Source organism: Hyaena hyaena, unplaced genomic scaffold (assembly GCF_003009895.1).
Source record: "Hyaena hyaena isolate Hyena2069 unplaced genomic scaffold, ASM300989v1 scaffold_450, whole genome shotgun sequence".
In the NCBI taxonomy this organism is placed as follows: Eukaryota; Metazoa; Chordata; class Mammalia; order Carnivora; family Hyaenidae; genus Hyaena; species Hyaena hyaena.
Window position 1 is genome coordinate 627,750 of NW_024081084.1, and position 27,711 is coordinate 655,460.

The 27,711-nt window shown below is 36.0% G+C and overlaps 1 protein-coding gene across 1 annotated transcript in view; it reads left to right on the top strand.

Moving 5' to 3' along the window:
* SLC4A10 (solute carrier family 4 member 10) overlaps positions 1 to 27,711 on the top strand; it is a 207,188-nt gene that overhangs the window by 24,898 nt on the left and 154,579 nt on the right. Inside the window, exons 2-3 of the mRNA XM_039253448.1 lie at positions 1,360 to 1,441; positions 22,388 to 22,534. Coding sequence (XP_039109379.1) covers positions 1,360 to 1,441; positions 22,388 to 22,534 — 229 coding nt within the window. The remainder of the gene's footprint in view (positions 1 to 1,359; positions 1,442 to 22,387; positions 22,535 to 27,711) is intronic.

A 27,711-nucleotide genomic window follows, 5' to 3' on the forward strand; every position in this document is an offset into this window, starting at 1 on the left:
AAAACCCCAAACAAAACAAAATACAAAAAATAGTCCTACACACACACACACACACACACACACACACACACAGAGAAAGAAAGAAAGAGACTGTGTAGAGAAAGTGTAATGTATAGGATTATAATTAAAAGTTTAGTTTGAATAAAATGCATTATACTGAAGCAAAGTAATTAGAGTTGTAGTTTACCTAATAATTTCTACTAATTGCTTTCAAGAGATTAGATCCCACCACCCCATTTTAAATGGCAGTGAAATTATTTCAACTTGCCATAGCATTAGTGGTGTTAATACTAATGATTTCCATATTTTCCTTGTATAGTCAAATGTCATCTTGTTCACAAGAAATCTTTATCAGAGATTAAAAAAAATACATGGCACAAAATTGACAGGACAATGGTTTGTTTTCTGTTTTTCATTTCGCTAACAAATGATGGCAACTGGAATGTTTGACTACCTTCGATTTCTTTTTTTTTTTTTTAATTTTTTTTTATTTCTAGGAGAGAGAGAGAGAGAGAGACAGCGTGAGCAGGGGAGGGTCAGAGAGAGAGAGGGAGATACAGACTCTGAAATAGTCTCCAGGCTCTGAGCTGGCAGTCAGCACAGAGCCCGACGCGGGGCTCGAACCCATGAACCGTGAGATCATGACCTAAGCACAAGTCGGACACTTAACCGACTAAGCCTCTCAGGCGCTCCCGACTACCTTCGATTTCATGGAAAGTCAAATGATATTCCTTCTCTGAATACGTGGTCAATTTAATTTTAGTCTCCTTTTTAAACTAACACTCAGTAATCAAATAGAAGTTGTTTACATTTGAGTGATTGGATTAAACCCCTAAAATATTAGATTAAATTGTAGTTTATTTTCTGAAATTAAGGGCCTATATGTAGTGTGGTCCACTTTTATCTGTGGTTGACCTGAGGTCTACTATGGCCAGGAAGCAGATGATCTTCCTTCTGAGATACCATCAGAAGGTCAATAGTAGCTGAATGCTATGTCATAGTGCCTACATACATAATTCGCTTCACTTCATCCCATCACATAGGCATTTTATCATCTTGTATTATCACAAAAAGGATAAATATAGTGCAATAAGATATTCTGAGAGAGACGGACCATGTTCACAAAACTTATTATAGCCTGTTATAATTGTTTTATTTCATTATTGTTAGTCTCTTACTGTGCCTAACTTATAAATTATACTTTATCATAGGTATGTATGTATCACCAAAAATGTAGTTTATATAGGGTTTGGTACCATGTGCAGTTTTAGGCATCCACAGTGGGTCTTGGAAAGTATTCCTGTGAATAAAAATAAATGAAATGTCATTTAATCTTCTTTCTTCCCTCCCATTCTACAGAGAAATGATGAAGAGGCAGTTGTGGATAGAGGTGGAACTCGTTCTATTCTCAAAACACACTTTGAGAAAGAAGATTTAGAAGGTAAGACCTTTTCCCTCCCTTGGGATAGTTTTTGTTATGCTTTCTTAAAGTATTTCAAAGAGAAATATGAAGTTTGTCACAATTTGGAGAATTGTGACAGTTGGTATCAGAGTAATGGTGAGCTGGTGAGTTGTGGATATGATTTTTTTAACACAACCTGAAATGCCACCAGGCAGACCTACAACCTAGTGTTCTTTCTAAGCCTATTTCTGATCCTGATAGGAAAATGTAGTGAACAGCACTGACTCCCTATAATTAGACCAAATCAGGATTGTGGGGTGCCTGGGTCATTCATTTGGTCAAGCATCTGACTTTTGATTTGCACTCAGGTCATGGTCTCATGAGTTCATGAGTTTGAGCCCCATATAGGGCTCTGCTATGACAGTGTGGAGCCTGCTTCAGATTCTCTCTCTCTCCCTCTCTCTGCCCCTCCCCATCTCTGTCTTTTTCTCTAAATAAACAAATAAATAAACAGACAAACAAAAAAGACAGATGGGTTTCAAATCCCATTTACCTGTGAATGTGTTAAAAGGATAATATGAGAGTGTCAGTATTGTACGGAGTCTGAAACTCCATGATGGATGGATAGACATGTGGGGTCAATTTCCACAGGCCCAATAAAAATAACCAAGTGCCCCTTCAGTTACCCTTACTCACCTTGATTGTCTCTTCATTGTCTACCCTGGTCCTACTTTTTCACAACTGATGCCTGTGCTTTTTAAAGAATTTAATAATTTTTTTTCCAGATATGACTATTGTTACATCTTCTGAAGGCATAAGAATAAATTAATGGCAACTGTCTAAAAGCAGTATGTCCTGTTCATAACTAGATGATAATAAAGACAAGAAAATTTAGTAAAGAAGACTTATTATTTTAGTAATTTTGAATAAACAGATTGATTTCCAATCAAGGCAATACTATTGAACAACTGGATTGTTTTTTGCCAAACATTTTTTAAATGCTCTTTTTGTGCTAAAGAAATCACACAAATGGTTAAGGTATGGAATTTACCATCTTAACCATTTCTAAGTATACAGTTCAGTAGTATTAAGTATATTCACATTGTTTTGTAACTAGTCTTCAAAACTTTTTCATCTTGGAAAGTGGAAACTCTATACACATTGAGCAACTTTGCATTTGCTCCCTACTCTTTCTTGTAGCAAGCACCATTCTATCTTCTATTTCTGTGAATTTGACTACTCTAGATCCCTTATATAAGTGAAGTCATGGAGTATGGTTCTTTTTTTTTTTTTAAACTTTTTTTTTTTTAATTTCTGAGAGAGAGAGAGAGAGAGAGAGAGACAGTGTGAGCAGGGGAGAGTCAGAGAGAGAGGGAGGTACAGAATCTGAAACAGGCTCCAAGCTCTGAGTTAGCTGTCAGCACAGAGCCCGACGCGGGGCTCGAACCTACGAACTGTGAGATCATGACCTGAGCCGAAGTCGAGTGCTTAACCGACTGAGCTACCCAGGTGCCCCAGTATGTGTCTTTTTATGACTAGTTTATTTCAGAGCATGATGTCCTCAAGGTTTACCCACGTGGTAGTATATATTAGACTTCCTTTCCATTTTAAGACTAAATAATACTCCATTATATGTATATACTACATTTTGTTTATACATTCATCTGTTGATCAACATAATTGCTTTGATCTAATGGTTATGGTGAATGGCACTGTTATGAACATAGGAATGAAACTATTTTTTTGAAATCCAGTCTTTAATACTTATGAATATATAGCCATAAGTGGGATTGCTGGATCATATAGTAATTCCATTTTTAGTTTTAGGAGAACTGCTGTATTGTTTTCCATAGCAATTCACAATTTTACATTCCCATCAAAAGTGCATAAGGGTTCCAATTTCTCCACACCCTTGCCAATACTTGTGATTTTCTCATATGTGGGTGTTGTTTAAATGTTTGTTTATTTTTGAGAGAGAGAGAGAGAGAGAACGCACAAAAGGGGGAGAGGCAGAAAGAGACAGTGTGAGCAGGGGAGGGGCAGAGAGAGATGAAGACTCAGAATCCAAAGCAGGCTCCAAGCTCTGAGCTGTCAGCACAGAGCCTGACATGGGGCTAGAACTCACAGACCACGAGATCATCACCTGAGCCAAGTTGGATGCTTAACCCACTGAGCCACCCAGGTGCTTGGCCAATACTTGTGATTTTCTGTTTGCTTATTTATTTATTTTTGATAGAAGCAATTCTAATGGATATGAGATGAGAGCTCATTGTGGTTTTTGATTTGCATTTTCCCAATAATTCGTGATAGTGAGCATTTTCGCATATGCTTGTTGGCTACTTGTTCATCATCTTTAGAGAAATGATTGTTCAAGTTCTTGGCTCTTTGTTTAATTAGGTGTTGTGTTGTTGTTGAGTTGTATGAATTTTTATATATTCTCGATATTGACCACATATCAGATGTATGATTTGGAAACATTTTCTCCCATTCCATTTTTTGCCTTGTCACTCTGTTGATTGTGTCCTTTGATACACAGAAAATTTTAGTTTTTTACATAGTCTGATTTGTCTAGTTATTCTTTTGTTACCTGTGCTTTTGGTATCATATCCAGGAAATCCTTGCCAAATCCAATGTCATCAATCTTTTCCCTATATTTTCTTCTAATTTATAGTTTTGGATTGTTTCTATATGGTTTTGCATTAAGTTTGTATATGGTGTAGAATGCTTCCACTTTTACCTTTCATGCTTCTTTGTTGCCTAACATTATAGCTCATACCTCTCCTCACATGTTAAATATTCCCCAAATCACTGATATATAACCCATTGAGTGAGAAACTATTGTTTCCCATATTTTTAGCAAGTATTTCTAATTTTCTACAATCTGAGAACATAGAAGACACAGTAAAACCTCAGGAATATTATTCAAGACTTCTGTTTAATGGCTTCTGGATTGCCCCAAATTGGTGATTTCCCATCTCCACCATTTGCTAGTGATTTCCCTGCACACAGAAAAAGAATGCCCACTCTTCCCATCCATTATTATTACCTTACTCCTCCTAACAGAATAATTAGTTTCTTCCTTCACACCCCTCTGAGTTTACATATTTTTTATATTACTGTTATGTACATATTTCTTATCTTTTTCTTGATTATAAACTCATTGAGGGACAAATCATGATCTTACACATATTTACATTCTCCCATGTTATCTAGCACTTTTTCTTGAATTAGATAGGTACTTAAAATGTGTGCACTATCATTTATATGTAATTCAGTAATATATCACTAATCATGTAAGAAGTTAAATTTATATAATTAGGTGCATAATAAATGTTCATCAAATATTTAATTACCTATGAAATTATTTTACATGTAAATACAGAGGTTTCTAATCATGTTGCACTGCACTAAGATAAATTAATCTAGTTATATTTCAATCTTATTTTTAGGAATTCATAAATTTAAAACTCTAATGGAAAAGTTAAACTTATCTTTAAATCTTGGCCTACAAATTAAAGAGACATTTGCTTTATCCGATATTGCTTTTAGCAGACAGTAAACTACTTATAAGTCAAGGATTTAATAAAGTAAAGTATACCCCTATCTTGACATTCTTTTGCTCATCCTACTTAAGGAAAAAAACAGCCTACTAGTTTATTTCCTTTGGGAATCACTTACTAGATGGTGGATCCAAAGTGCAGTTAGCACAAAATGATCATACAACATAGTTCTATCGATGGTAGTACCCTCCCACTTTCTTCCTTTCACCCCATTTCTGAGCTCTTATGGTAAAACTGAAATGGTTTTCTGACTATAATCATCTACGTCAAATCATAACGTCAAAGTGCTTTACACTAAAAAACTAATGAGTGAGGTCCTATATTTATGACACAGTATTTTGCAACCAAAGTAAAAAGTAATTGAAAAACACAGAAGGCAAGAAAAAGCCAAAAATTAGGTCTATGCTTTTTCTTTATAACCTTTTATCTCCAAAAATTACCAAGAGAAGGAAAAAGTGGATTCTGTTAGGAGAAACCAGAGTTGGCTTCATAAAGACAGAGGTAGGCTTTGAAGGATGAAGGGGGTTCTGAAGTCAAAGAAGGAAGGATTTGTGATATTCTGGAATAGTTAATATGGTGTGGCTAAAGCATTGGGATTTCTGCATGGGGCAAAGAATGACTGCAGATGAAGTTTCAATATTTGCATGAGGTAGTAGACAATGAATTAATTCTTGAAATTACTAAATGGGAGAGTACTATTATAATCTCAATTTTACAGTTAAAGAAACTAAAGCACAGAAGATTAATCTGCCAGGCCAAATGACTAGCAAGTGGTAGAGCAGGTATTCAGAATCACAAGGGTCTGGGCTTTTAACAACTGTATTGCAGAATTAAAGATAATACTGAGTCTTGTGTTATAGAGGACTGAATGGGGCAAGGGATGGGAAGACCTGGGCATACTTACTCATTGATCACGACTATTTTTAAAAAGTTAAGGTTTTCATGTCCTATTATAAAGAAATAAGGGATTCAATAATTAGTACCCATATCACAATAGTTTTACAAATGATTTTCCAAAAATTTTGAGTTTTTTTATAGTTACTAAATTCCCACTAGAGAAATTCATTTCCATAAATAAGAGAGCCTCTCTCCAACTGAAAACCAGTGAAATTATAACCTCATGTTCTGCTATTTTAAATTCTCATCTCTGCTGCACCATAAAATGAATAATCTTATTGTTTCCTTATTCCAAATGTCTTTTCTTTGAAAAAGTTTCATTTTTTCCTTCCATTATTGGTTGATTAGCTTTTGTGCAATTTAACATTGTTGATATTGGTTCAATGTCAACTAATGGGGCAGTTGTAAGTGGTATTTGGTCCATTGGTAATGAGTAGTGAAATTAGTTAATTACATAGGATCCATATGATTGTACATTTTGTCTGCCAAATACTTTGAATATTTGAGAATGGGAATTAGGCACATAAGACTAATGCTGAAGAAGAATCGTCAATATTAAATTTCATTTCCTTATTGAGCAATCTTTGCCACCTGAGCACATTTCATAATGTACTCTTGTATTTTCCCATGGGTATCCTAAGAATAAGAAATGAATGAGAGAATATTGTTTTAAATACTTTTATTTCTAAAATTCTCAGGTGAGCTATATATCATGTTCCACATTTCTTCATGTTAGTCATTTCATATAATTTGTGTATGTGACCCACATCCACATATTTTGATATATAATTTATTCATGATACTTTACCTACTTGAAGTGAGCAATAACTTGATTGTTATTTATAATCTGCTTTTATGGTATATTGTAATTCTAAGTAAATTTGAAAGATCTTAAAGTATTTACAAATTTTGGTTATGGTTTATTAGGCCATTTGGAAATAGTTATAGACATGTATCTGTTTGAGGACAGTAACGTATATTCTACAGTGCATATGTAACTAAGAAATCCTGCAAATTTAAGTTTTCATAATGTCTGGGTCTTAGTTGTACATTTTGTATCCTTTGTTTAGGATGTTAGTTTTTAGGTAGCCAATTTTAGGATAAAAGCCCTTTCTGTTAATCCCTTTTCATTATTCTTTGTAAGTCAAACTCTGTTTAATGCTATTTTCTACCTATCAAAGGTATGGTATAGCAGTTAGGGTTTTTGGTTTCTTTTTTTGGACACAGGTGGGTATCTGCTTTCTACTGTGACTTAATATATAATCTGTGAATGCATAGAACTGTGTGTGTGCGTGTGTGTGTGTGTGTGTAACATTTTCAATCACTTACTATTTCAGAGATATAATAGATGAAAAGAAATTCCTTTTCATTACATTGAGTATAATCCTATAAATATTAAAAGGAGTTTTACAGCATAGAAAGTATCCCTTTAATCCTTAAATATTTGAATCCTTAAATATTGAAAACTTTGAAGACCGATCACAAATGACCAAAGCTTCTTAATATATACCACATAGGTTTATATTAATATAACACTTTAGTTTTGCATTTTCCAGACATCTGAGACTTAAGGGTATTCATTATTACACAGTTTAACAGTGAGGGAGTAGCACTATGAAGGTGACATTGTGAAGTAGATCAACTTAGTCTACTTCTTGGTTAAATTTTTAAATCTCTATGTCAGCTGCTAATCCTTCCCCCAAGCTTGATGCTACTTCAAAGCTCTTCTGCTGCATGTGAGCGTAGCCTCCTCAGATTATTACCTTTCTAGAGGATCGGTCTCATAGTAGTACATGTGGAGATAGGCTACCAGTCAGTTAGGACCTTTCTAGGGAAGTTGTCGTCATTCACCAATATTTAATTAAGTGCTAATGGCATACAAGCACTGGGCCATTTTCTATTTTATATGTTGCATCCTCTAAGGAGGTTTAGATACTGGTGCTGCCAATAGGGCACTTCAGTCCTACATACCTTTGGAAAAAATAAATGTCAGTGGCCACTTTGCAAATAAATGTTTACATTAAAATATAAATTGATATAATAATTGAAAGAGGCAATCTTGATTTTTTTGGATAATGCACACCTGTAATTTAGCAGCACTGGTATCACTGGTACCTTAATAGAATTAATTTCACTTTGGGTACCAGTATTCTGAGATGATTTTTCTGAATGTGGTCCTGTATTTTCTCCCTGGAACCTTATTTACTACCCCATCATTCTTCCTGCTTTCCTGGCTGCCCACTCATTCCTACTGCCTCTAGTCAGAACTGATAAAAGAACAATGAAAAAATTTGGATTCTCTGTCCTTCCTTTCTCTATCATTTCTACCCTTTAATAAGCTTCAGGTGGGATGCTGATAAAGGAAACACAATAATTGAAATTGTGATTAGAAGAAAGTAAAATTTTAATTTTCTAATGATAAATTAAGCTTTTGTCTCTGAGACAGGAAGATTATGAATATTCCTTTTGACTACTTTCAAAACTGCTTCTAAATTAGCTTAGGAGCATTTGTGATAAAATTATTACAGTCTTATTAACAAAAGGATATCTAATTTCTAGCTAAATTGTCTAAAAATATGCCTATGTTCTCCTTTGAATAACTCATTTTTTCCTTGTAATAATTGCCTTGATATAATTAGATGACATAGCACCAAAACATTTTATGACATCATAGCTATTAATACAAAACTATAGTATAAGCAAACCAATGTAGTTAATAATAGTGATCGTGAAAACAAAAGTCATGTTAGTAAGTTGAGATATGAAGTGTTTATGTGAATAGCTTATTTCTTTAAAAATTTTTTAATGTTTTATTTATTTTTGAGAGAGAAAGAGAGACAGTGTGAGCAGTGGAGGATCAGAGAGAGAGGGAGACACAGAATCCTAAGACAGGCTCCAGGCTCTGAGCTAGCTGTCAGCGCAGAGCCTGACATGGGGCTGGAAACCACGAATCATAAGATCATGACCTGAGCTGAAATTGGATGCTTAACATGGAAATAGTAGAGTTCCATATAAGGAAAAAAACCATATTAAGTTGTTAAAATTGCCCTATTGGCGATGGTTGTTAACAATGTTTAGTTTTAGAATGTTGAGCTGGGGTACCTGGGTGGCTCAGCTGGTTGAGCATTTGACTTCAGCTCAGGTCATGATCTCACAGTTCATGGGTTCAAGCCCCACATCAGGCTCTGTGCTGACAGCTCAGAGCCTGGAGACTGCTTCAGATTCTGTGTCTCCCTCTATCTCTGCCCCTCGCCTGCTTGTGCTCTGTCTCTGTCTCAAAAATAAATACACATTAAAAAAATTTAAAAAAAGAAATGTTGAGCCGACTTTATTTAGTTTAGTATTAGAAATGTTAACTCCTATTTATTTTACATGTTAAAATGAGAGGTATTTAATCAGATGGTCTCTGAAGAATTTTCCAGCTCTAAATTCTGTGATCTTTAAAGTGAACTTTGAGAATATGCTTTAAAATATAAATTCCATGTTAACTTGGCTTAATATTTAAATACCTGAAAGTTTTTAAGTTTTCTGACAGACAGGTTTTAAATTTGCAAAGGAATGCTGATTCATTATAAATGAAGGGGTTAGAAATGTCCTATAAATTATTTAACACTATAGAAACTTATAACTATTTTGAAGAAAAGAATCTGCAGTGAAGTAATAGCCCTTATTTTCTGATTATACACTTAGTTACTTAATTTAAACTTTGAAAAGTTTTATAAGGAAGTATAAGTTGCTAAGAGAGTGAATGCAGGCTGGTGGTCATATTAGATAGATATGATGATAGATGTGGTTACATGGTACCATTAAGAGTTCCTGGAAGCAGCAGCAGGAAAGCCAGGGCACAAGTCCTCTCCAAGCCATTGTGTCACACTTGCTGACGTCCTGGAGGTCCACACAAGTCATCCAGCCAAGCTAAGTGTCAAGGATTGGAAGAATAGACTTCACCATGGCTGGGACAAACTGCTGATGTATTTGTGGCCATTAAAAAGAATCTACCACGTTAGCTCTTCTTTGTAAATACACAGAAAGGCCAGGTTTTTTCCATCTTTACTTTCCAATGTAATGTTTTATTCCTTTGGTTCTATAGTTGAATCCCACCTACTCTCTTCATGGAAATCTTTTTCTTCTCAATGACTCTTCAGTTTTCCCGAGCAAATCTCTCTCTCTGTCCTTAATTACCATAATTCCCAGAACGAGCCACTTTCTACATGTGCACATGTCTTTTGGATTAACACAATACAAAACTAAATCTGGAATATTTTACAGTTTTACATTTTTGCTCGTTTCCTAAGCTATTTCCCTAAAGCAAAGTGACAGAGCTGTTGAAAAATCATAAATTAATAAAAATGGGTTGGGGAGGTGGAAGGTACCACCTTTTCTTTTGCATTCATTTTTTAAAGTATCCCAGAACATGTTGATTTATTTTCTTCCTCTTCCTTGCAAAATAGAACAACAAACATAAATGTTTTAAAATAATGGTGAAATTGCAAGCTTCTGTGGTTATAAAAGTACATATTCAATCTTACCTTATTTTTTCCTGCTCTAGCATGCACCTCACATTATCCCCCCAAATTGCTCCTTGTTTTTTGCACACATTATTCTATTCCTCTCCTAATGCAAAACCTACTTATTGTTTAAGTCTCCACCTAAGTTCTACCTTCTCCATGAAACTTCTTGATTGCTCAGTTATTCTTGATTTTAATCTAATATGAATTCCTACAGCATTTGATAGTGGATACCACACAAGAACATTAGTTTTAATGCAGATTGTAATTGTTTACTGCTTTTTATTTGTATATTGGCTGTTGTTTTCTTTGCTGGACTTGAGTCCTCACAAAATAGATGGTTATCTTTTAAGTACAGAGATCATATCTTATAAATATTCCTTATTATCCCATTTCTTGACTGATTTGAATTCTAGCCTCTCTTAGAGCTCTGGAAACATCCAATATCAAGCTCTTTTACAACCTACCAGAACTGGGAATTCTCCTGGCTTTTTTTCCTCTCAGAAAATGCAATATTATTAGGCTTCATTCATTTATTTGAGAAATGCTGATGCTTACATGTTGAGGCTTTTTAGGTTCCAAGATGAAAAATAACACTGCTTGAATTTCAAGATACAAAGTAATTTAGTTGCTATGTTTTTCTCAAACAGTGTCATACACTTGTAAAAATAAGTAGTTTTTTTTTAATATACCACAGTCCCTTCTAAACTAGTAAATCCCAGACTATAGCTCTTTTGATGAGTAACATTAGCACTTGCAAGATTTCTATTTTTTTGATAGAATAATCATAGTCATGTGACCCTTTGCTTTATAATGATGACAAATACAGCCATGAGGTGGTCAGGTGACTGTGACCAGCACTGGTTTCTTTTTTTTTCTTTGAGTGAAACAGTCCAAGAAACAAAAGTGCAGTATCATCTAAACACACACACACTCACTCACACACCCTTGGTCTCTTTTTTTTCTCTCTGTTGCTCTCCCTCAGCAGAGAATTTCTGTTGGATTTAGAATTCTTTGATATATTATGATAAATGATGGCTTGTTGTGTTTTCTGACTCTGTTAGAGTCTCCATGGAATTAAAGATCACATGCTTATTCAGCTTAATGTACTTGACCTTTTCCCATGACTGACACATCTAAATGGCTGTAGCAACTCGTAACTATGCACCAAGCTGTGTTATATTCATTTCATGGAAAAAAACACAATTCTCTTCAAGTATAGGTAGCTTGATCTATTTCCTCCCAGCTAAATAAAGAATAGTTTATTAGTATTATTATTAGTTATAGTAGGATTCCTTTCCATCCCCAAATACACCTCTAATCTCACTGCATTTGGTAAACACTCAGAATGCTTTGACCACAGTCCCATCAAGTGTTGTTTCAGTACTGGTACCTCTTATATAATGAAAATATCTACAGGAGTTCTGTATCTGCTCAATGAGATTGTATCCACAAAATTTTAGTGTCGAAATTCCAGGATTTGTTAGCAACATTTTACTCAGAAAGCAATGTTGCCTTTAATGAACCTTTGTTATTCTGGTGGGGAAACTATTTTCTCTCAAGTGATGCACAGTAAATTCTGAGTCAATTCTAGTGTTCTGTGCTTATCTCGAAAAAAATCTTTTAATAGCACTGTTCCATTCTCACCAATATTTTGGAAATATATTTGTGTCTAAATGATTTTGGATTTTTATTTTGGGTTTTTTGACATGGTATAAAATTAGTTATTGACTATTTTGATTAACTTAAGAAATGCTCATTTGAGAAGTTTCCCTCTTTTAACTAAATTTTTGGACTTCTGTATCATAAAATAAAATTGTTCTCTATATAATCTTAAAAAATAGCTTAGATTAGGTTTAATAATATTCAAGTTATTTCTGAACCCTGACATTTATCATTACATGTCTTGAATGCTTTTTCTTCCTTTAAGTGATCTTGACTAGGATGGAAAATTCAATTTTGAATATGATGTTTTAGGAGAAATTTATGGTAATACTAATCTGGAAATCTTATTTATAGACTGTTATCCATAGGATCTAGTGTGATTCTCTAGTTGCTTCAACCAGGGTTATTATAGTTGGATTAGAAAAGTTGGCATTATAGAGGGGAACAGAAGACCATGAAATAGGACAGGAAGACTTCATTCTGCTCTCTTATTCCTTTAAGCCACCGAAGGGTTAGCTTAGCAGTATGAAGGGAAAAGGGAGCTAATAAGTATGAGTATCTGCTATATAATAAGCCTCATGTCTAATACTTTATATCTATTATATTCTCACATAATCTTTGTAGAAATTCTCTTCAATCCATTGATGTTTTTAATATCTACATTTATTTATTTAGTTCTAAAAGCAAACATGAGGTGGTTTCCAGATGAGGCAGATTCTTACTATTATAGCAATAACCACACTGGTTCTCCATGACGGATTCTTTCCTTTTAAGGTGATATGATGAGAATGAGATGGTTATATGCACAGGTGGGAAGCCCTAAAATTATGAATTATGAAGTTTATATAGGAATTTTTCTACACTGTCACTTCCCCTCTGGAGAGAAGGAGGGAAATCTTATCTCTCTTATGTAATCAAATCTCAAGGAAGAGAAGAGGAAGATCCCTAGTTTAAACCCTTTGGATATAAACCAGTAGCTATGGGGATTTATTATCTTTTGAAATGTAAAGACATAAATCTGGGAGATAAATATGTCTACCTCTCTTTGAAGGTCTCTATCTTTTAGTCCACCTTTAACCTGCAAAGCCTGCCCTTTAAACCAGATTCTAGTTTTCTTTGCTTTAGAAGTCTCTAACCATGCAGACACATGAAATATTTTCTCCTTGGTGTCATAACCATAAATTGTGACCTTTTCATTACTGTTGCTATGAATTTTGTGGTCATCCCTTTCTTCCCATTCTTACATTTCTTAATGTGTTTAGTAGCCAACGCACAATTATGTCTGCTACCTATATATTTTACTTAAAGTTACCATCTCAATTTATACAAAAGATCTATATACTCAGTAAAAATTTATTGAGCACCAAGAAGGATCAAGCACTGCTCCAGATACTTAGGACACATCAGCGAACACCTAAAAAATCCCTTCACTTCTTAGATTGAAAACTTTTAGGGGATACTAGAAAGTAAGTGCTAAACATAATAAGTTGATTACATGGTATGTAAGTGCTATAGAAAAGATAAAAATAGAAGAGAATGAGGAGCATAAAGGGTCAGAAAGGGTAAGGTGGAATAGTAAGTAGATGGTTAGTGTAGGCTTTGCTGAGAAGGTGAAATATGAGCAAAGACTTGAAAGAGGTGAGGAATTTTCCAAGTTGGCAGAATATTTCAGGCAATGAACAAAGACAGGGAAGTCCCCAGGGTGGCAGTGAGAATAGCAAGATGGCCATGTGGCTTCAGTGAAGTGGGGTGAGGAGGAGATCAGCAGCAGAGAGGATCAGAGCGCTAATAGGAATAGGGTGAGCAGATCACAAAGAACCTCAGACAGACCTAGACTAATCTTGGCCTCTTCTCTGAGTAAAATAGGGTAATATTAGAAGGATAAGATGAAGAATGATGTGATCTAACTTGCATTTTAAGAGGACTCCACTTGCTACTGTGTTTGACAGACTGTGAGACTAAAGGTAGACTTACGAAGGCTGACTTTCAGCCAGGTGGGGTATGATTTCGCCCTGACTGGAGTAGTGAAGTGAAATAATAAGTGGACAAATTCTGGATATATTTTGCAAGTTATCCCAACACATTTCTTCTTAGATTGGTTGTGTGCTTAAGAGAAAGAGAGGAGTCTGTAGTGACTCCAAGATACTTGTTCTGAGCAACCAGAAAATTGTGTGGTCATCAGCTAGGATGGACGAGACTGGGGGAGAGCAGTTTTTACAAGGGAGTTGGGATGGAGAAGACTAGGAGTTTAGTCTTGTACATCTTGACTTGAAGATGTATTTTAGATACGCAACGGAGGTGTCAGATGATCACTCAGATATGCCAGTTTGGAGTCTGGGTTTGAGAGAGGTTTGAGATGGAGATTTAAAGTTGGGGGTTACCCACATACAGGTGGGCACATCTGGGTTTTCTGGGGCCTGAAACCTGCATTTTTGAGGGTTTCCTAGGGGGAAGAAAATCAAAATTTGAATATAAATCAAAGATGGATATGTATTTAGAATGAGAAAAAAAAGTCATCAAATACTTATTGGGAAACTGATAAATAGCACAAAATTGTAACATTTGGAGAAATAGAAATAGAAATTTTTAAAATGAACCAACTGACCTACCTCTTAATACTTTTTCCCATCAGTTTTGGATCTCTAATGTCAAGGATTTTTAAATACTATTTTCTGTTGAGGATATAGAAAATTAACTCTATTATTAGTTAAAATGTATGATAGTCTAGAAAGGTTTCTTTCATCTTTACAACTTATTTATAATTTCATAAAAATTTTCAGGGTTGTCTTTTTAAGAAAACTTCTTATCAAGCTTCTTGCATATATAACCTGTAAGATTTAGAAGGGTTTTCCAGAGACTGACTCTGGCTGTATACAATTGAAGCTTTGCTTCTTCTCTGCCACCCACATACTTCCAATGCAAGGCACATTGTGATACCACCTCAGCCCTGAACTTTTGTGTGACAATATCAGATGAATTTGGCACAGTGGGTACAAGGAACATTCCTGGAAGCTATTCCAGCTCCAGGACAGCTAGCAATGACTTACTCCTCTATGGAAGTGACGACAAATCACATAAATATGTTCCATTAAAGGAACCTAATTGTTTCTCCACCTTTATTTCCTATGTTTGTATGTGTGTATTTATGTTTGTATATTTTTTATTCTCAAGTTAGTTAACACACAGTGTAGTCTTGGCTTCAGGAGTAGAACTCAGTGATTCATCACTTACATATGACACCCAACGCTTATCCCAATAAGTGCTCTCCTTAATGCCCATCACCCATTTAGCCCACCCCACTTCTGTTTCCTCTTAGTTTCTCAAAATGTCCAGATACTCAAGATTCCAGATTCCATCATGAAGGAATCTTACATTAATAAATTTTCACAAAATATGTGACCATGAGAACACAGGATTAGTCCTCTGACCCTTACATGTAATCTACCCTGAACTATGAGTTTTGACTTTTTTTTAAATTAAGAGACTTTATTTTTTAGACCAGTTTTAGGTCTGTAGACATTGTACAGGAAGTAGAGAAGCCCCTCTCCTCCCTGCATACCATTCCCCTTTATTACTAATATTTTACATTAGTAGAATAGACCTATTACAATTGATGAACCAGTATTAGATAATTTTTTAACTAAATTGCATAGTGTACATTAGGGGGTCACTCTTTTTTTTTTTTTTTGTATTTCTGCAGGTTTTGACAAATGTATAATATTACATATCCACCATTATAGTATCATACAGGACAATATCACTTCTCTAAAAATGCTCTGTGCTTAAACAGCCTTACTGCCTCTCCCTGAACCCCTGAAAATCTTTGGTAGTTTTACTGTCTCTCTAGTTTCACTCTTTCCAGAATTTCTTATAGTTGGAATCCTACAGTACATAGCTTTTTCAGTTTGTTTATTTAAAGGACAGTTTGTTTATTCATTTAAAGGACATCTTAGGTGTTTCCCCATTTTTAGACAATTATGAACAAAGCTGGCTATAAACATTTGTGTGCAGGTTTTTATGTGGACATTAGCTTTCAACTCATCGGGGCAAATACCTAATGAGTGAATTCAGTATGTAGATTATAGTGTAGACAGACCTTGCACCTATCACACAAAATAACTCAAAGTAGATCATCGACCTCAGGAGCTTGTGCAGCATACAGAAGATAACAGGAGAAAATCTAGGTGACCTTGAGTCTATGATGACTTTTTATTTATTTAATTTTTTAAATGTTTTTTTTTTTAAACTTTTTGAGAAGGCGGGTGCAGAGAGAGAGGGTGACAGAGGAAATGAAGTGGGCTCTGTTCTGATAGGCCGAGAGCAGCAAGCCCGTCACAGGGCTCAAACTCACAGACTGTGCGATCATGACCTGAGCCAAAGTCAGACACTCAACCGACTGAGCCACACAAGTGCCCCGGTGATGACTTTTTAGATACAACACCAAAACACAGTCTATTACAGGAAAATTGATAAATTGGACTTCTTTAGAATTAAAACATATGCCCTATGAAAGACACTGTTAGAAGAATGAAAAGACAAGCTAAAGAGAAAATTCTTGCAAAACACATATCTGATAAAGGACTTGTATCTAGGGGCACCTGTGTGGCTCCGTTCGTTAAGCATCTGATCTTGGTTTCAGCTCGGGTCATGATCTCATGGGTTTGTGAGTTTGAGCCTCGCATCAGGCTCTGCACTGACAGTATGGAGTCTGCTTGGGAATCTCTCTCTCTCTCTCTCTCTCTCTCTCTCTCTCTCTCTCTCTCCCTCTCCCCCCCACCCCCACTTTCTGCCTATCCCCTACTTGCACTGTCTCCGTTTCTCTAAAAATAAACTTTTTTTAAAAAAAGGACGTTTATCCAAAATATACAAAGAACTCTTAAAATTCAACAATGAGAAAACAAAAATCCAATTACAAAATAGGAAAAAATCTGGAAAAACAGGAAAACACCTCACCAAAGAAGAAATACAAATAGTAAATAACCATATGAAAAGATGTTCAACATCATATGTCATTAGGGAATTACAAATTAAAATAATGAGATATCACTACATGCTCATTAGAATAGCTAAAATCAAAATACTGACAACATCAAATGTTGGGAAGAATGTGGAGCAACAGGAACTTTCATTCATTGGTTGGAATGTAGATGGTACAGCCACTTTGGAAGGCAGTCTGGCAATTTCTTATATAGGTAAACATAAGCTTCGTGATCCAGCAAATCAATCATAGGTATTTACCCAGTGAGTTTTGATATTTTAACCAGCCTTGCAAGATTCCGTCTCAGGAAACTTCTTTAGCCTCGTCTTCTCAAGACATCAGGTCAGCTGTGTGTCTTGGCATCCTCTTATCTGATTATGCTTGGATTTGGTTTCAGATGTTATTATTTTTTTTTTTTTTAGCCTTGACTTGGCAACTTTTTAGGATGTTACTTTTGGCAAATACCCATCAAATCTACAAATCTGTATTTCACAAACAAAGATGATATTCACTATACCCAGTCAGGCCCTCTGGACTTGCCCCTTAGGTCCCTGGTGTCCTTTATCTTTATCCATCAGGAAATGGTTATCTTAATCAGTAATTATTAGAAACCTTTGCAATCTTAAGGTTTACTTCAACTACCACAGCCCGTAAAGCCTTTATTTTCAAATCTAGGAAATACATGTTGCCTAAACTTCCTCAATTTGACTCCTTTCCTCATTCACTGAAATTGCTCTTAAGAAAGCAACAGATAAACATTAATTTCCAATCTAATGACTAGTTTTTAGTCTTAATCTTGTTTGACTCTTTTATAGCATGTAAACTGGTAACTGTCTCCTTCTTGAAGCTGTCCTCTCTTGGTTTCTTTTTTTTATGTTTTATTCATTTCTGAGAGAGAGAGAGAGAGAGAGAGAGAGAGGCAGGCAGCATGACCAGGGGAGGGTCAGAGAGAGAGGGAGATAAAGGATCCAAAGCAGTCTCCAGGCTTTGAGCTAGCTATCAGCACAGAGCCCAACACAGGACTCGAACCCACGAACCATGAGATCATGACCTGAGCCGAAGTTGGACGTTCAACCGACTGAGCCACCCAGGTGCCCCTCTCTTGGTTTCTTTAATTTTTTAAAATTAAAAAAGTTTTTAAAAAAATTTTTAATGTGTATTTATTTTTGAGAGAGAGAGAGAGAGAGAGAGACAGAGTGTGAGCAGGAGAGGGGCAGAGAAAGAGGGAGACACAGAATCCAAAGCAGGCTCCAGCCTCTGAACTGTCAGCACAGAGCCCAATGTGGGGCCTGAACCCATGAACCATGAGACCATGACCTGAGCTGAAGTCAGATGCTTGACTGACTGAACCACTCAGGCACCCATGACTTTTTAAATTTTGAAATGAAACATACAGAAAAGAACAGAAAGCTTATGTATACATTTTCATGAATATTACTGAAGTAAAAACTTGTATCAAGAAAACAGAACATTTCTAATGCACCAGAAGCTCCTCATGTGCCTCTCCCCAGTCACAGCTTCTATTCACCTTTTTGCCAAAGGTACCAACTATTCTGATTTTTGTATTAATTTTTTCTTGTGTATGCATCTCTGAACAATATATTTTAGGTTTTCTGTTTTTAAAGCTTTGTAAAGGAAATTACACATACGCTTTTTTATGCAGTGCTATGTCTGTGAGATTCCTCTATGTTGTGCATATCTGTGGTTTGTTCGCTATTATTGTATATATCCCGTTGTGTGAATACCCCATACTTTATTATGCATTCAGTTAATGCATTTTGGAGTTGTTTCCAGCACTTTGTCTTTATAACCAGTGCAGCTGTAGAGATTTTTATACATGTTTCTTACATATTTATACATCTTCATACGATTGTCTAGGGTCTAGGGAAATTGTTGGGTTATAAAGGATGCATATTTCAATTTAAATAAAAATGCTATATTGTTTCAAAGTTCTGTATAATACTAATGGCAGTAGGTGAGAAACTGGTCAGCACCACACCAAAACAGAATTGTCATCCATTTCAATTTTTGCCAAGATGGTGGGTGCATAGAAATATCTCCTTATGGTTTGAATTTCCACTTCCCTGAGAGCTACTGGAGAAGAGCACCTTTTCCTACATTTACTAGTGATTTGTATTTTCTTGTCTATTAAGTGCCTATTTAAGTTTTTGTCTGTGCTCCCATTCAGTTTTTATTTTTTCTTAAATTTGTAGGATTTCTTTTTATATATTGATTATCAGTCCTTTATATGTGTTAGAAATATATTTTTATGCTTCTTCGCCCCCCCACTCTTATAATGAAGACAAGTTATAATTTTTTTAATGGTTTGTGCTCTTTAAGAAATTGTTTCCTAGAGGCACCAGGGTGACTCTGTGGGTTGAGCCTCTGACTCTTGATTCGCTGAGGTCATGATCTCATGGTTTGTGGATTTGAGTCCTGTGTCAGACTCTGCACTGACAGTGTGCAGCCTGCTTGGGATTCTCCCTCTTTCTCCCTTTCTACCCACCCTGCCTTCCCAAAATAAATTAATAAACTTTAAAAAGAAAAAAGAAATTGTTTCCTAACTTGGCATAGAAGATAGTAAACAGAGATAATAGAGATAAAAAGCAGGTATCTAATCCTATTTGTTTGTTTGTTTGTTTGTTTATGAGGAGGGAGAGGTTCAGAGAGAGAGGTGGGACAGATGATCCAAAGTGGGCACTGCGCTAACTGCAGCAAGCCCAGTGTGGGGCTCAAACTCATGAACCATTAGATGTGACTTGAGTCAAAGTTAGACACTTAACCAACTGAGCCACCCAGGGGCCCCTAATCTCCCATATTGAATTGAAAGCCTGTGACTTCATGTTTTTTTATTTTAAATTTTGGTTTCTCTTTTTCTGATTCTTTTTTAAAAAGTTTATTTATTTTGAGAGAGAGACAGAGCGAACAGGGGAGGAGCAGAGAGAGAATTGCAAGCAGGCTCTGGGCTGTCAGCACAGGGCCAGACATGGGGCTCGAACTCACAAACTGTGAGATCATGTCTTGAGACAACACCAGGCATTAGGTACTTAACTGCCTGAATCACCAGCCGCCGTCTTTTTCTGATTCTTAAATACTAGTTTTACACAGGCTGTATCTGAATTCTCTTTCTTGTTTTGCATATTCTCTCTGATTAATAATATTCAACGTATTAGAGAATAACAATGTAGCAATGTTCCAAGTAATTTGAAATTACTAACATTTAGGTGCCCAAATTTGGGAATTAAGTATACAACTTTGTGGTATGTTTTGATATTTGGTAAGGTAAATTCTGCCTCCTTGAGCTTCATCAAAATATTGTTGATTATTTTTCATTCAGTTTTCCTTATACAGTTTAGATTATTTGTTCTAGTTAATGTTGAAATAATAATGTCAGGTGATGGGTATTGATGGGTACTAAGGAGGGCACTTGTGATGAGCACTTGGTGTTGTATGTAATTTACGAATTACTATTACTGAAACCAATATTGCACTCTATGTTAACTAAAATAAAAAGAAGAAATTTGTGATTATGTTGAATGCACAGATTAATGTATGTCTGTTTTGGGGCCACATCTCTTCATTGACTTTGATATATTTGCTCAAGGCAGGGATACACAGGGCAATATATCACACTTGTGAGTTACACTTTTTACACAAGTTGGGGAGGGCTGAAACCTACTGACTTATGAGAATAAAATAATATCTTGTTTATATTTGTATTCTTGAGACCTAGCACAATACCACTCAATGAAATATTTGTTATCTCAGTAAACACTGGTTAGGCATCTGTTGTATGCTAGGCACTGTGTCAGGTGCTAAAGATACAAATTGACTAACCTATCGGCCTTCCCTAAGAAGAAAACTACTTATAGGTAAATAATTACAATCAAGAGTTACTGATTAAGTACTAAAGGGTCCCGTGGTCAACTGTGTTTACAGTAAGAGGGCATAGAAAATTTTATAGATGGCATAATCCTTACAATAGACTTGAAAGATGAGAGGTATTTATCAGATAGTCAGGAGAAACAAGACAAAAACATTTCCTATAGTTGGAAGAATAAGAACTGTATTAAGTAAAAACAGAGACTTGAGAATATCTGGCTATCAAGGGATGGGAGGGGCTTGCACTGGCTCATAGTGTGTGAAGCAGAGTGTATTTAGAAGCCTGGCCAGAGAAATAGGCAGAGGCAAGCTACTGTTTGGCCTTATAAAGTACTTAAAAGCTTTATCTTACAGGCAACAGAGAATAATCAATGAGTTTAAGGCAGGAGAATAATGTAGTCAGATTTGCTTTTTTGAAAACAAACAAACAAACAAAAAGCCATCAGCATTCAAGATTGATAAGAGGTGGGACAAGAGCGCAGCTAGGAAAGAAAAAGGAAAAGAAAAGAGAATGTTCTAATAGTCCTGGTAAGAAATGATCAGAGTACAAGTAACACAGTAGCACTGGGGATTCTGAAGAGAAAATGGATTTAAGAGATGTAAAGGAGGACCTGGTCATAACTGAGATGGGCTTTGAGATGACTGGATAGGTGGTGCACTTACTAAGATAGATGATAGACAGTTGATCCTTGGGAGACACAGAAAAGGATGAGTTCCATGGACCTGTTGAGTTGACGTGCCTATGAAAGGATATCCAAGTAGTATATCTGACAGGTGGATGGATACATAGGCCTGCAGTCCAAGAGAGCAGTCTGGCATCAAATTTTAGGTCTCAAAGCCCATAATAAGTATGTATCAGCTGAAATCATAAAGTCAAAGGTGGAGCCTGGGGATTTCCAACCTTGGCTGGGTAAGTAGAAGAGGAACCCGCAAAGAAAACTGCTAGGAACAAAATAAGGGATGAGGTGGAGTAGTACCAGGAGAAAGTGGTCCTAGAGAAGAGAGTGGTCAATAGTATCAAATGCCACAGATAGAAATAATAGATCTGAAAAAATTTCATGGGATTTGGCATTACTGCAGACCTTGGTAAAATCTATTTTATTAGATAGTGATTGTTTCACATACCTAACTGTGAAGGGAAGGGAACTGGTGAGATAACACTATTGGGGGTTGAGAGAAAATAGAACTTTTTTTTTTTTTTAATGAGAAGACTAATTTTGAACTATGGGGACAGAACTATAGACACAGATTAAGACAATTAGTAAATTAAAGGTTATTATAAAGTATACAACCAAATAATTAGTATAGATTTCTGGTATAGTTAAATAGGTATAAGTGCCAAAACACAGTGCCACGCCCCAAGACGTACATATCACAAACACTCCAGAATGGTTTGCTGGATTCAATTGAAAGGAGTTCCATTAATATGCAAATCATTATTCTCTGTGCTCTGGAATAATTCAGAATTTAATTTGTGCATTTGATTCTGATGAAGGTCATCGGACACTATTTATTGGAGTTCACGTGCCCTTGGGAGGAAGAAAAAGCCATCGACGTCACCGGCATCGTGGTCATAAACACAGAAAGAGAGACCGAGAGAGGGATTCGGGATTGGAGGACGGAAGGGAGTCACCTTCCTTTGGTAAGAATCTTTCTCTTTGCTTTTTATTAAATTTATAATGGTAATAATATTATACTTAATCCATAATTAGCAGTAATGCCTCATACTCATAAACTTGTTTATACTGTTACAAAATCTGTTGATTGTGCAGATGGAGAAAAGTGAGAGAAAAAAACTTGACCGAACACAACTTGTGCTTTGTAAAGCTGAAAATTGGCTTAGTCTTGTAGTTGAGGAAATACATATAAGTAGTAAAGCTTAGTTATATAAACTCTTGATTGTGTGTATGTATTATATATATTTAGGTCTCAAAGCCCATAATACACACACACACATACACACACACACACACACACACAATTAATAGTCATTGCTCTAAGTAGTTAAAAATCCAGAGGTGAGATACCTTTATTAAGTTTCCACATACACCATTACTGACGCTGCCCAAATTTCCCTCTTAGAACATGGATGTTCTACTATTTTTCTTTTAAAATATTTTAACCTTTTATTTATTTCTGAGAGAGACAGAGAGAGGCAGGCAGGCAATGTGAGCAGGGGAGGGTCAGAGAGAGAGAGAGGGAGACACAGAATCAGAAACAGGCTCCAGGCTCTGAGCTAGCTGTCAGCACAGAGCCTGACACGGGGCTCAGACCCATGAACTGTGAGATCATGAACTGAGCCGAAGTCGGACGCTTAACCGACTGACCCACCCAGGCGCCCCGATGTTCTACTGTTTTGAATGCTCTTCCTTTGGAAGTAGATACAGAATATCAAACTATAGTGATACGGTAGCTGTTAACAATTTTTGAGTGCCATAAATGCCTGTGTTCATGACATAACCAAGAACCTGGCTTTCCCATACTTTATGACCCTCTTCTTCACTGGGCCTAGTTCACCTAGGCAACCGTAATTACTTTACTCTGAGATTATCAATGCTTTTTGACCATGTGTCTCTCCTTCTTGTCTGCCTGTGCAACTACTTGACTTCTCTACTTTTTTCTATCCATGCTGCCATTTTTCTTGCATTATTTCCTTATCCTACTCTCATTTCATAGCCTATAATTTTGGTAATACTTTTGCTAATATTCTAAAATCATAGGTTTCCACTTTTAATTTTATTCGTAGCTTTACCTCCACTTAACCATACTTATGTTGGGGGTCCCTCCGCATTCCTAACCTTTCCCTGCCTCCACAATGGGCCCACTGTGCTGGACATAACCATTCTGCAAGGCAGATTTTAACTATTTAAATTCATGATGCAATCAGCCTTCAACAGTGCCTCCCAGTTCTATTGCATTTCTTTGATTTTTAAATTGACTGTTTTTCAAACTTTTTCATCATTTACCAACATCCCCTTTTTTCACTATCATTTAGTGGATGCTTTCTACTTTGGAGGGAAAATATGTCATCAGAATGAACTCATTCAAATTCTCTCCTATTAAACATACCTTTGTGCCTATATCTGCAACTTTCTCTTGATGTAATAAGGGAGTTTTCTTTTCAGTTATGTTTTATTTACTGTTTCCTCCCACCTGGAAATGTGCACAATTTATAATCTAGTTGACTTCTTCCTTGCAACTGGATTATTCTCATTATCTTTTTTTTAAAATTTTAAATAGTTTATTTATTTTTGAGACAGAGAGAGACAGAGCATGAGTGGGGGAGGGGCAGAGAGAGAAGGAGACACAGAATGTGAAACAGGCTCCAGGCTCTGAGCTGCCAGCACAGAACCCGATGTGGGGCTCGAACCCACAAACTGCGAGATCATGACCTGAGCCGAAGTCGGACGCTTAACCGACTGAACCACCCAGGCGTCCCTATTCTCATCATCTTTTAAACAAGCGAAACTCTCCCATTTTAGACAGTCCCTGACCCCTCAAACCCACAGTACCCCTCTAGTCATTACCTTGTATTCAGATATGAAGTTAGTGTCATATAGCTTTGGGGGTAACAATTTTACTTTTAATATTCTATAAATATTGCTTTATTCAATATGTTTTCAGTAAATGTTGCAAATAAGTCTATAGTCTCAATGGTTTTTTTTATTTTTTAAGATTTTATCTTTTAAGTCTAAATGCTTATAGACATTTTTCTGTGTCCCTTTAAGAAATTTGCTAAGACAGGCCTAATTGTGATGTATTAAAAAGCCTTTCCAATGTGCATATACTGATATTTTTTCACTTACAGCACATTTTCCTATTTTATCTGATTCCGTTCCACTTCCTTTGTTATCTTCTTTGTGAGTATTAAGTATCTGCTTGTAAGATTAGTTATATCAACTCTTTGTCATTTCCCCTGTAGTTTAAAGTTAGCCTCTCATATTATCCATTTGATTATCTGCAATATCAGTTCTGCGTTTTACTATTTCTGTTATTGGTTTTCACTTGGTGGTTGCATTTTTAGTTTTCTTAAAGCTCTTTCTTATCACATACTATTTTCTTTACATTTCCTCTTGTCCTTTCCTAGTTTTTGCTGTTCTGCTTGATAGAGTCTCTGTTTTTATAGTCTATTAATGATTCCCAGCTATTTCTGGGCATTTTCTTTTGATCCTGAAGTAGATAATTTTCAGAGGTATGATCTTCCTTTGAACCATTGAGATTATTTTGACTCTATTTTAATTTGTAGTATTTGTATAGTTTCCCAGTTCTTTTTCTTAGAGAGGCACTGGCATCAGTACACTCTCTGTTTCAATCCCTGTGTATAGTTAGAGCATTAAACTTCCCCAGATACCATGTATTTCTGCTAGAGGTAGAATGACTGTTGTCGGAAGTGTAAGGAAAAGTATTCTAGGAATCCTTGCCTGCATGATATAAGGATGGTCATCTCTGAGTCAGTGGGCTCAGAGCTGTAAAAAGGGTCCCTGTCCTTTTCAGGTGTTTTTTTTTTTTTTTTTTTCTTCATGAGGTGGAGTCTGGGAAGGTAATAAAGTCACAATTACATAGATTTTTCTCACTCAATCCTTCACCTGCTTATAGTTAGTATGGATTCTGTCTTAGATTCTGAGAATGGATTATGTGTGTTGGACTAAACTTTAATGGTTACTTTAAGCTTTCATCATCTAAGACTTGAGACAATATATTCACATCACTTTAGAAATGTTTAGTAAATGGACATAAATAAACTTGTTCCCACTGCTTCTGACATCGTTTTTTTTTTTTTTTTTCTCGTAGCCGAATGCAGTTTATGTCACTTTTTCACAACAGTTGTTCTCAACATTGACTACACCTAGGGGTTTTCAGAATATATTAATGGTCAAGCCCCACACCCATCAGAATCTCTGGGGGTGGGTACTAAATTTAGGTCTTTTAGTACCCCCAAGTAATTCTAATGTGCAGCAAGCTTCAGATTCACCATTGTAGAAACTTTGCTATTTAAAGAGTGGCTCATGAACTAGTGATATTAGCATGATTTGGGAGCTTGTTAGAAATCAGAATATGAGGCTCTACTCCAGACCTTTTGAATCAGAATCTGTACATTAATAATATACTTAGATAACTGATATACACACTGCAAATTGACAAAAAAGCTCTAGAGCGTTCTTGTCAAACCCTGTTATACACTAGAATCATCTGAGGAGCTTTAAAAAATATTAATGCCGGGCCCCACCCTCAAAGACTTCAATTAATATTGGATATTTTCTTAGGCACAGTTATTTTTTAAAAACTATCCCAGGTGATTTAATATCTAGGTAGGATTGAGAACCATTGATAGTAAGAAGCTTCTGCCTCTTTATTTGGTGAAACTGGGAAATAAGTCAGGTGGCCCAGATTCTCCCTCTGAGGTATGTGTCAGCCACTATTTTTGGATGCCACCTACTTCTTCCCTCCCCCAATCATCTGAGTATCTCTATTGACATTTAGACCTAAGATCAGTTTTATCAGGGAAAAATGTTTGGCACCCCGGTGGTCTCTAAGCAGTGGAACTTCCTAGATTTCACTTTTTTTCAGCTTCGTCAGGACCAACCATCTGTCTTTATTCCTAACCCGCACTCAGTTTAGGTGCCTTGATAATCAAGTACCCAGTTACATCCATGTTATAAACACCATCCCACTTGATTTGGGCTTTCATATTCATCTTTGATATATCTGTGAGGATATAGGAGACTACTATGCTGAAGGCTTCATAGAAAATTTCTGAGAAAAATTAAAATTTTTTTAACATTTATTCATTTTTGAGAGAGAGAGTGTGAGTGGGGGAGGGGTATTTTTTAAGAGGGCATCTGGGTGGCTCAGTCAGTTAAGCATTTGACTTCAGCTCAGGTCATGAACTCGCAGTTTATGTAAGTGTCGGGCTCTTTGTTGACAGCTCAGAGCCTAGAACCTGCTTTGGATTTTGTATCTTCCTCTCTCTCTCTGCCCCTTCCCTGCTCGTGCTCTGTCTCTCTCTCAAAAATAAAATTAAACATCAAAAAATATTTATTTTACTCGAAAGAATGTCAAAGAAAACATTTTGAAAACATTCTTATAGGTGCCTGAAAATTCTTCAGAATTCAGTTTCCAAAGAGATATAGGATAAAGAATGCGAGGAAGCATAGGTCCCCCTCTGCTAGGACCCTGAAAGATTAGATGGTAAATTGGAGTATGGAGCCATGAAGATACGTGATAATTTATCTCATATTTCTGGAGCAAGCATCAATTTAATGAAAAAGTTTTTGGGTAAATGTTTGTATGTTAGCAGCCTTAAGAAATTTTTGTCACCCCGCTGTATGAGGAACATCAGCCAGATCCCACTTTATTATAGACCCAGTTGTGTAAGGCAGTGCTGTTAGGGACCTGGTTGCATTAGTGCTGCATCCGGATAGAAGTGAACAGGTCTCTACTGTCACCAAAAGAGATTATGCTTCTATCACAGACCTGCAATGGTTCATTCTAGTCTGCCAGATCTGAGGATTGAAATGTGATTCCTTGGTGAGTCCAAAGATAGACCCACCTTTTCAGCTTTGTGGTAGTGGTGTTAGTGATGCTTTGATTATAGAAAACACTTTGCTGCTGGAAAATAAGTTCTACTTACTTTTGTTACTGCACTTAATAAGCATGAGAGTTTGTATAAAGATGTGATGATTATTCTCCTTCCTAACACCATCAATTCTGATATTAGAAAACTGCTAAAAGTTTGCATTGTGTTATTTTTCATGTCATCTTTTATATTTACCTTTCATACTTTAAAATTATATTTTCAACTGGGAATATAAATGGGTT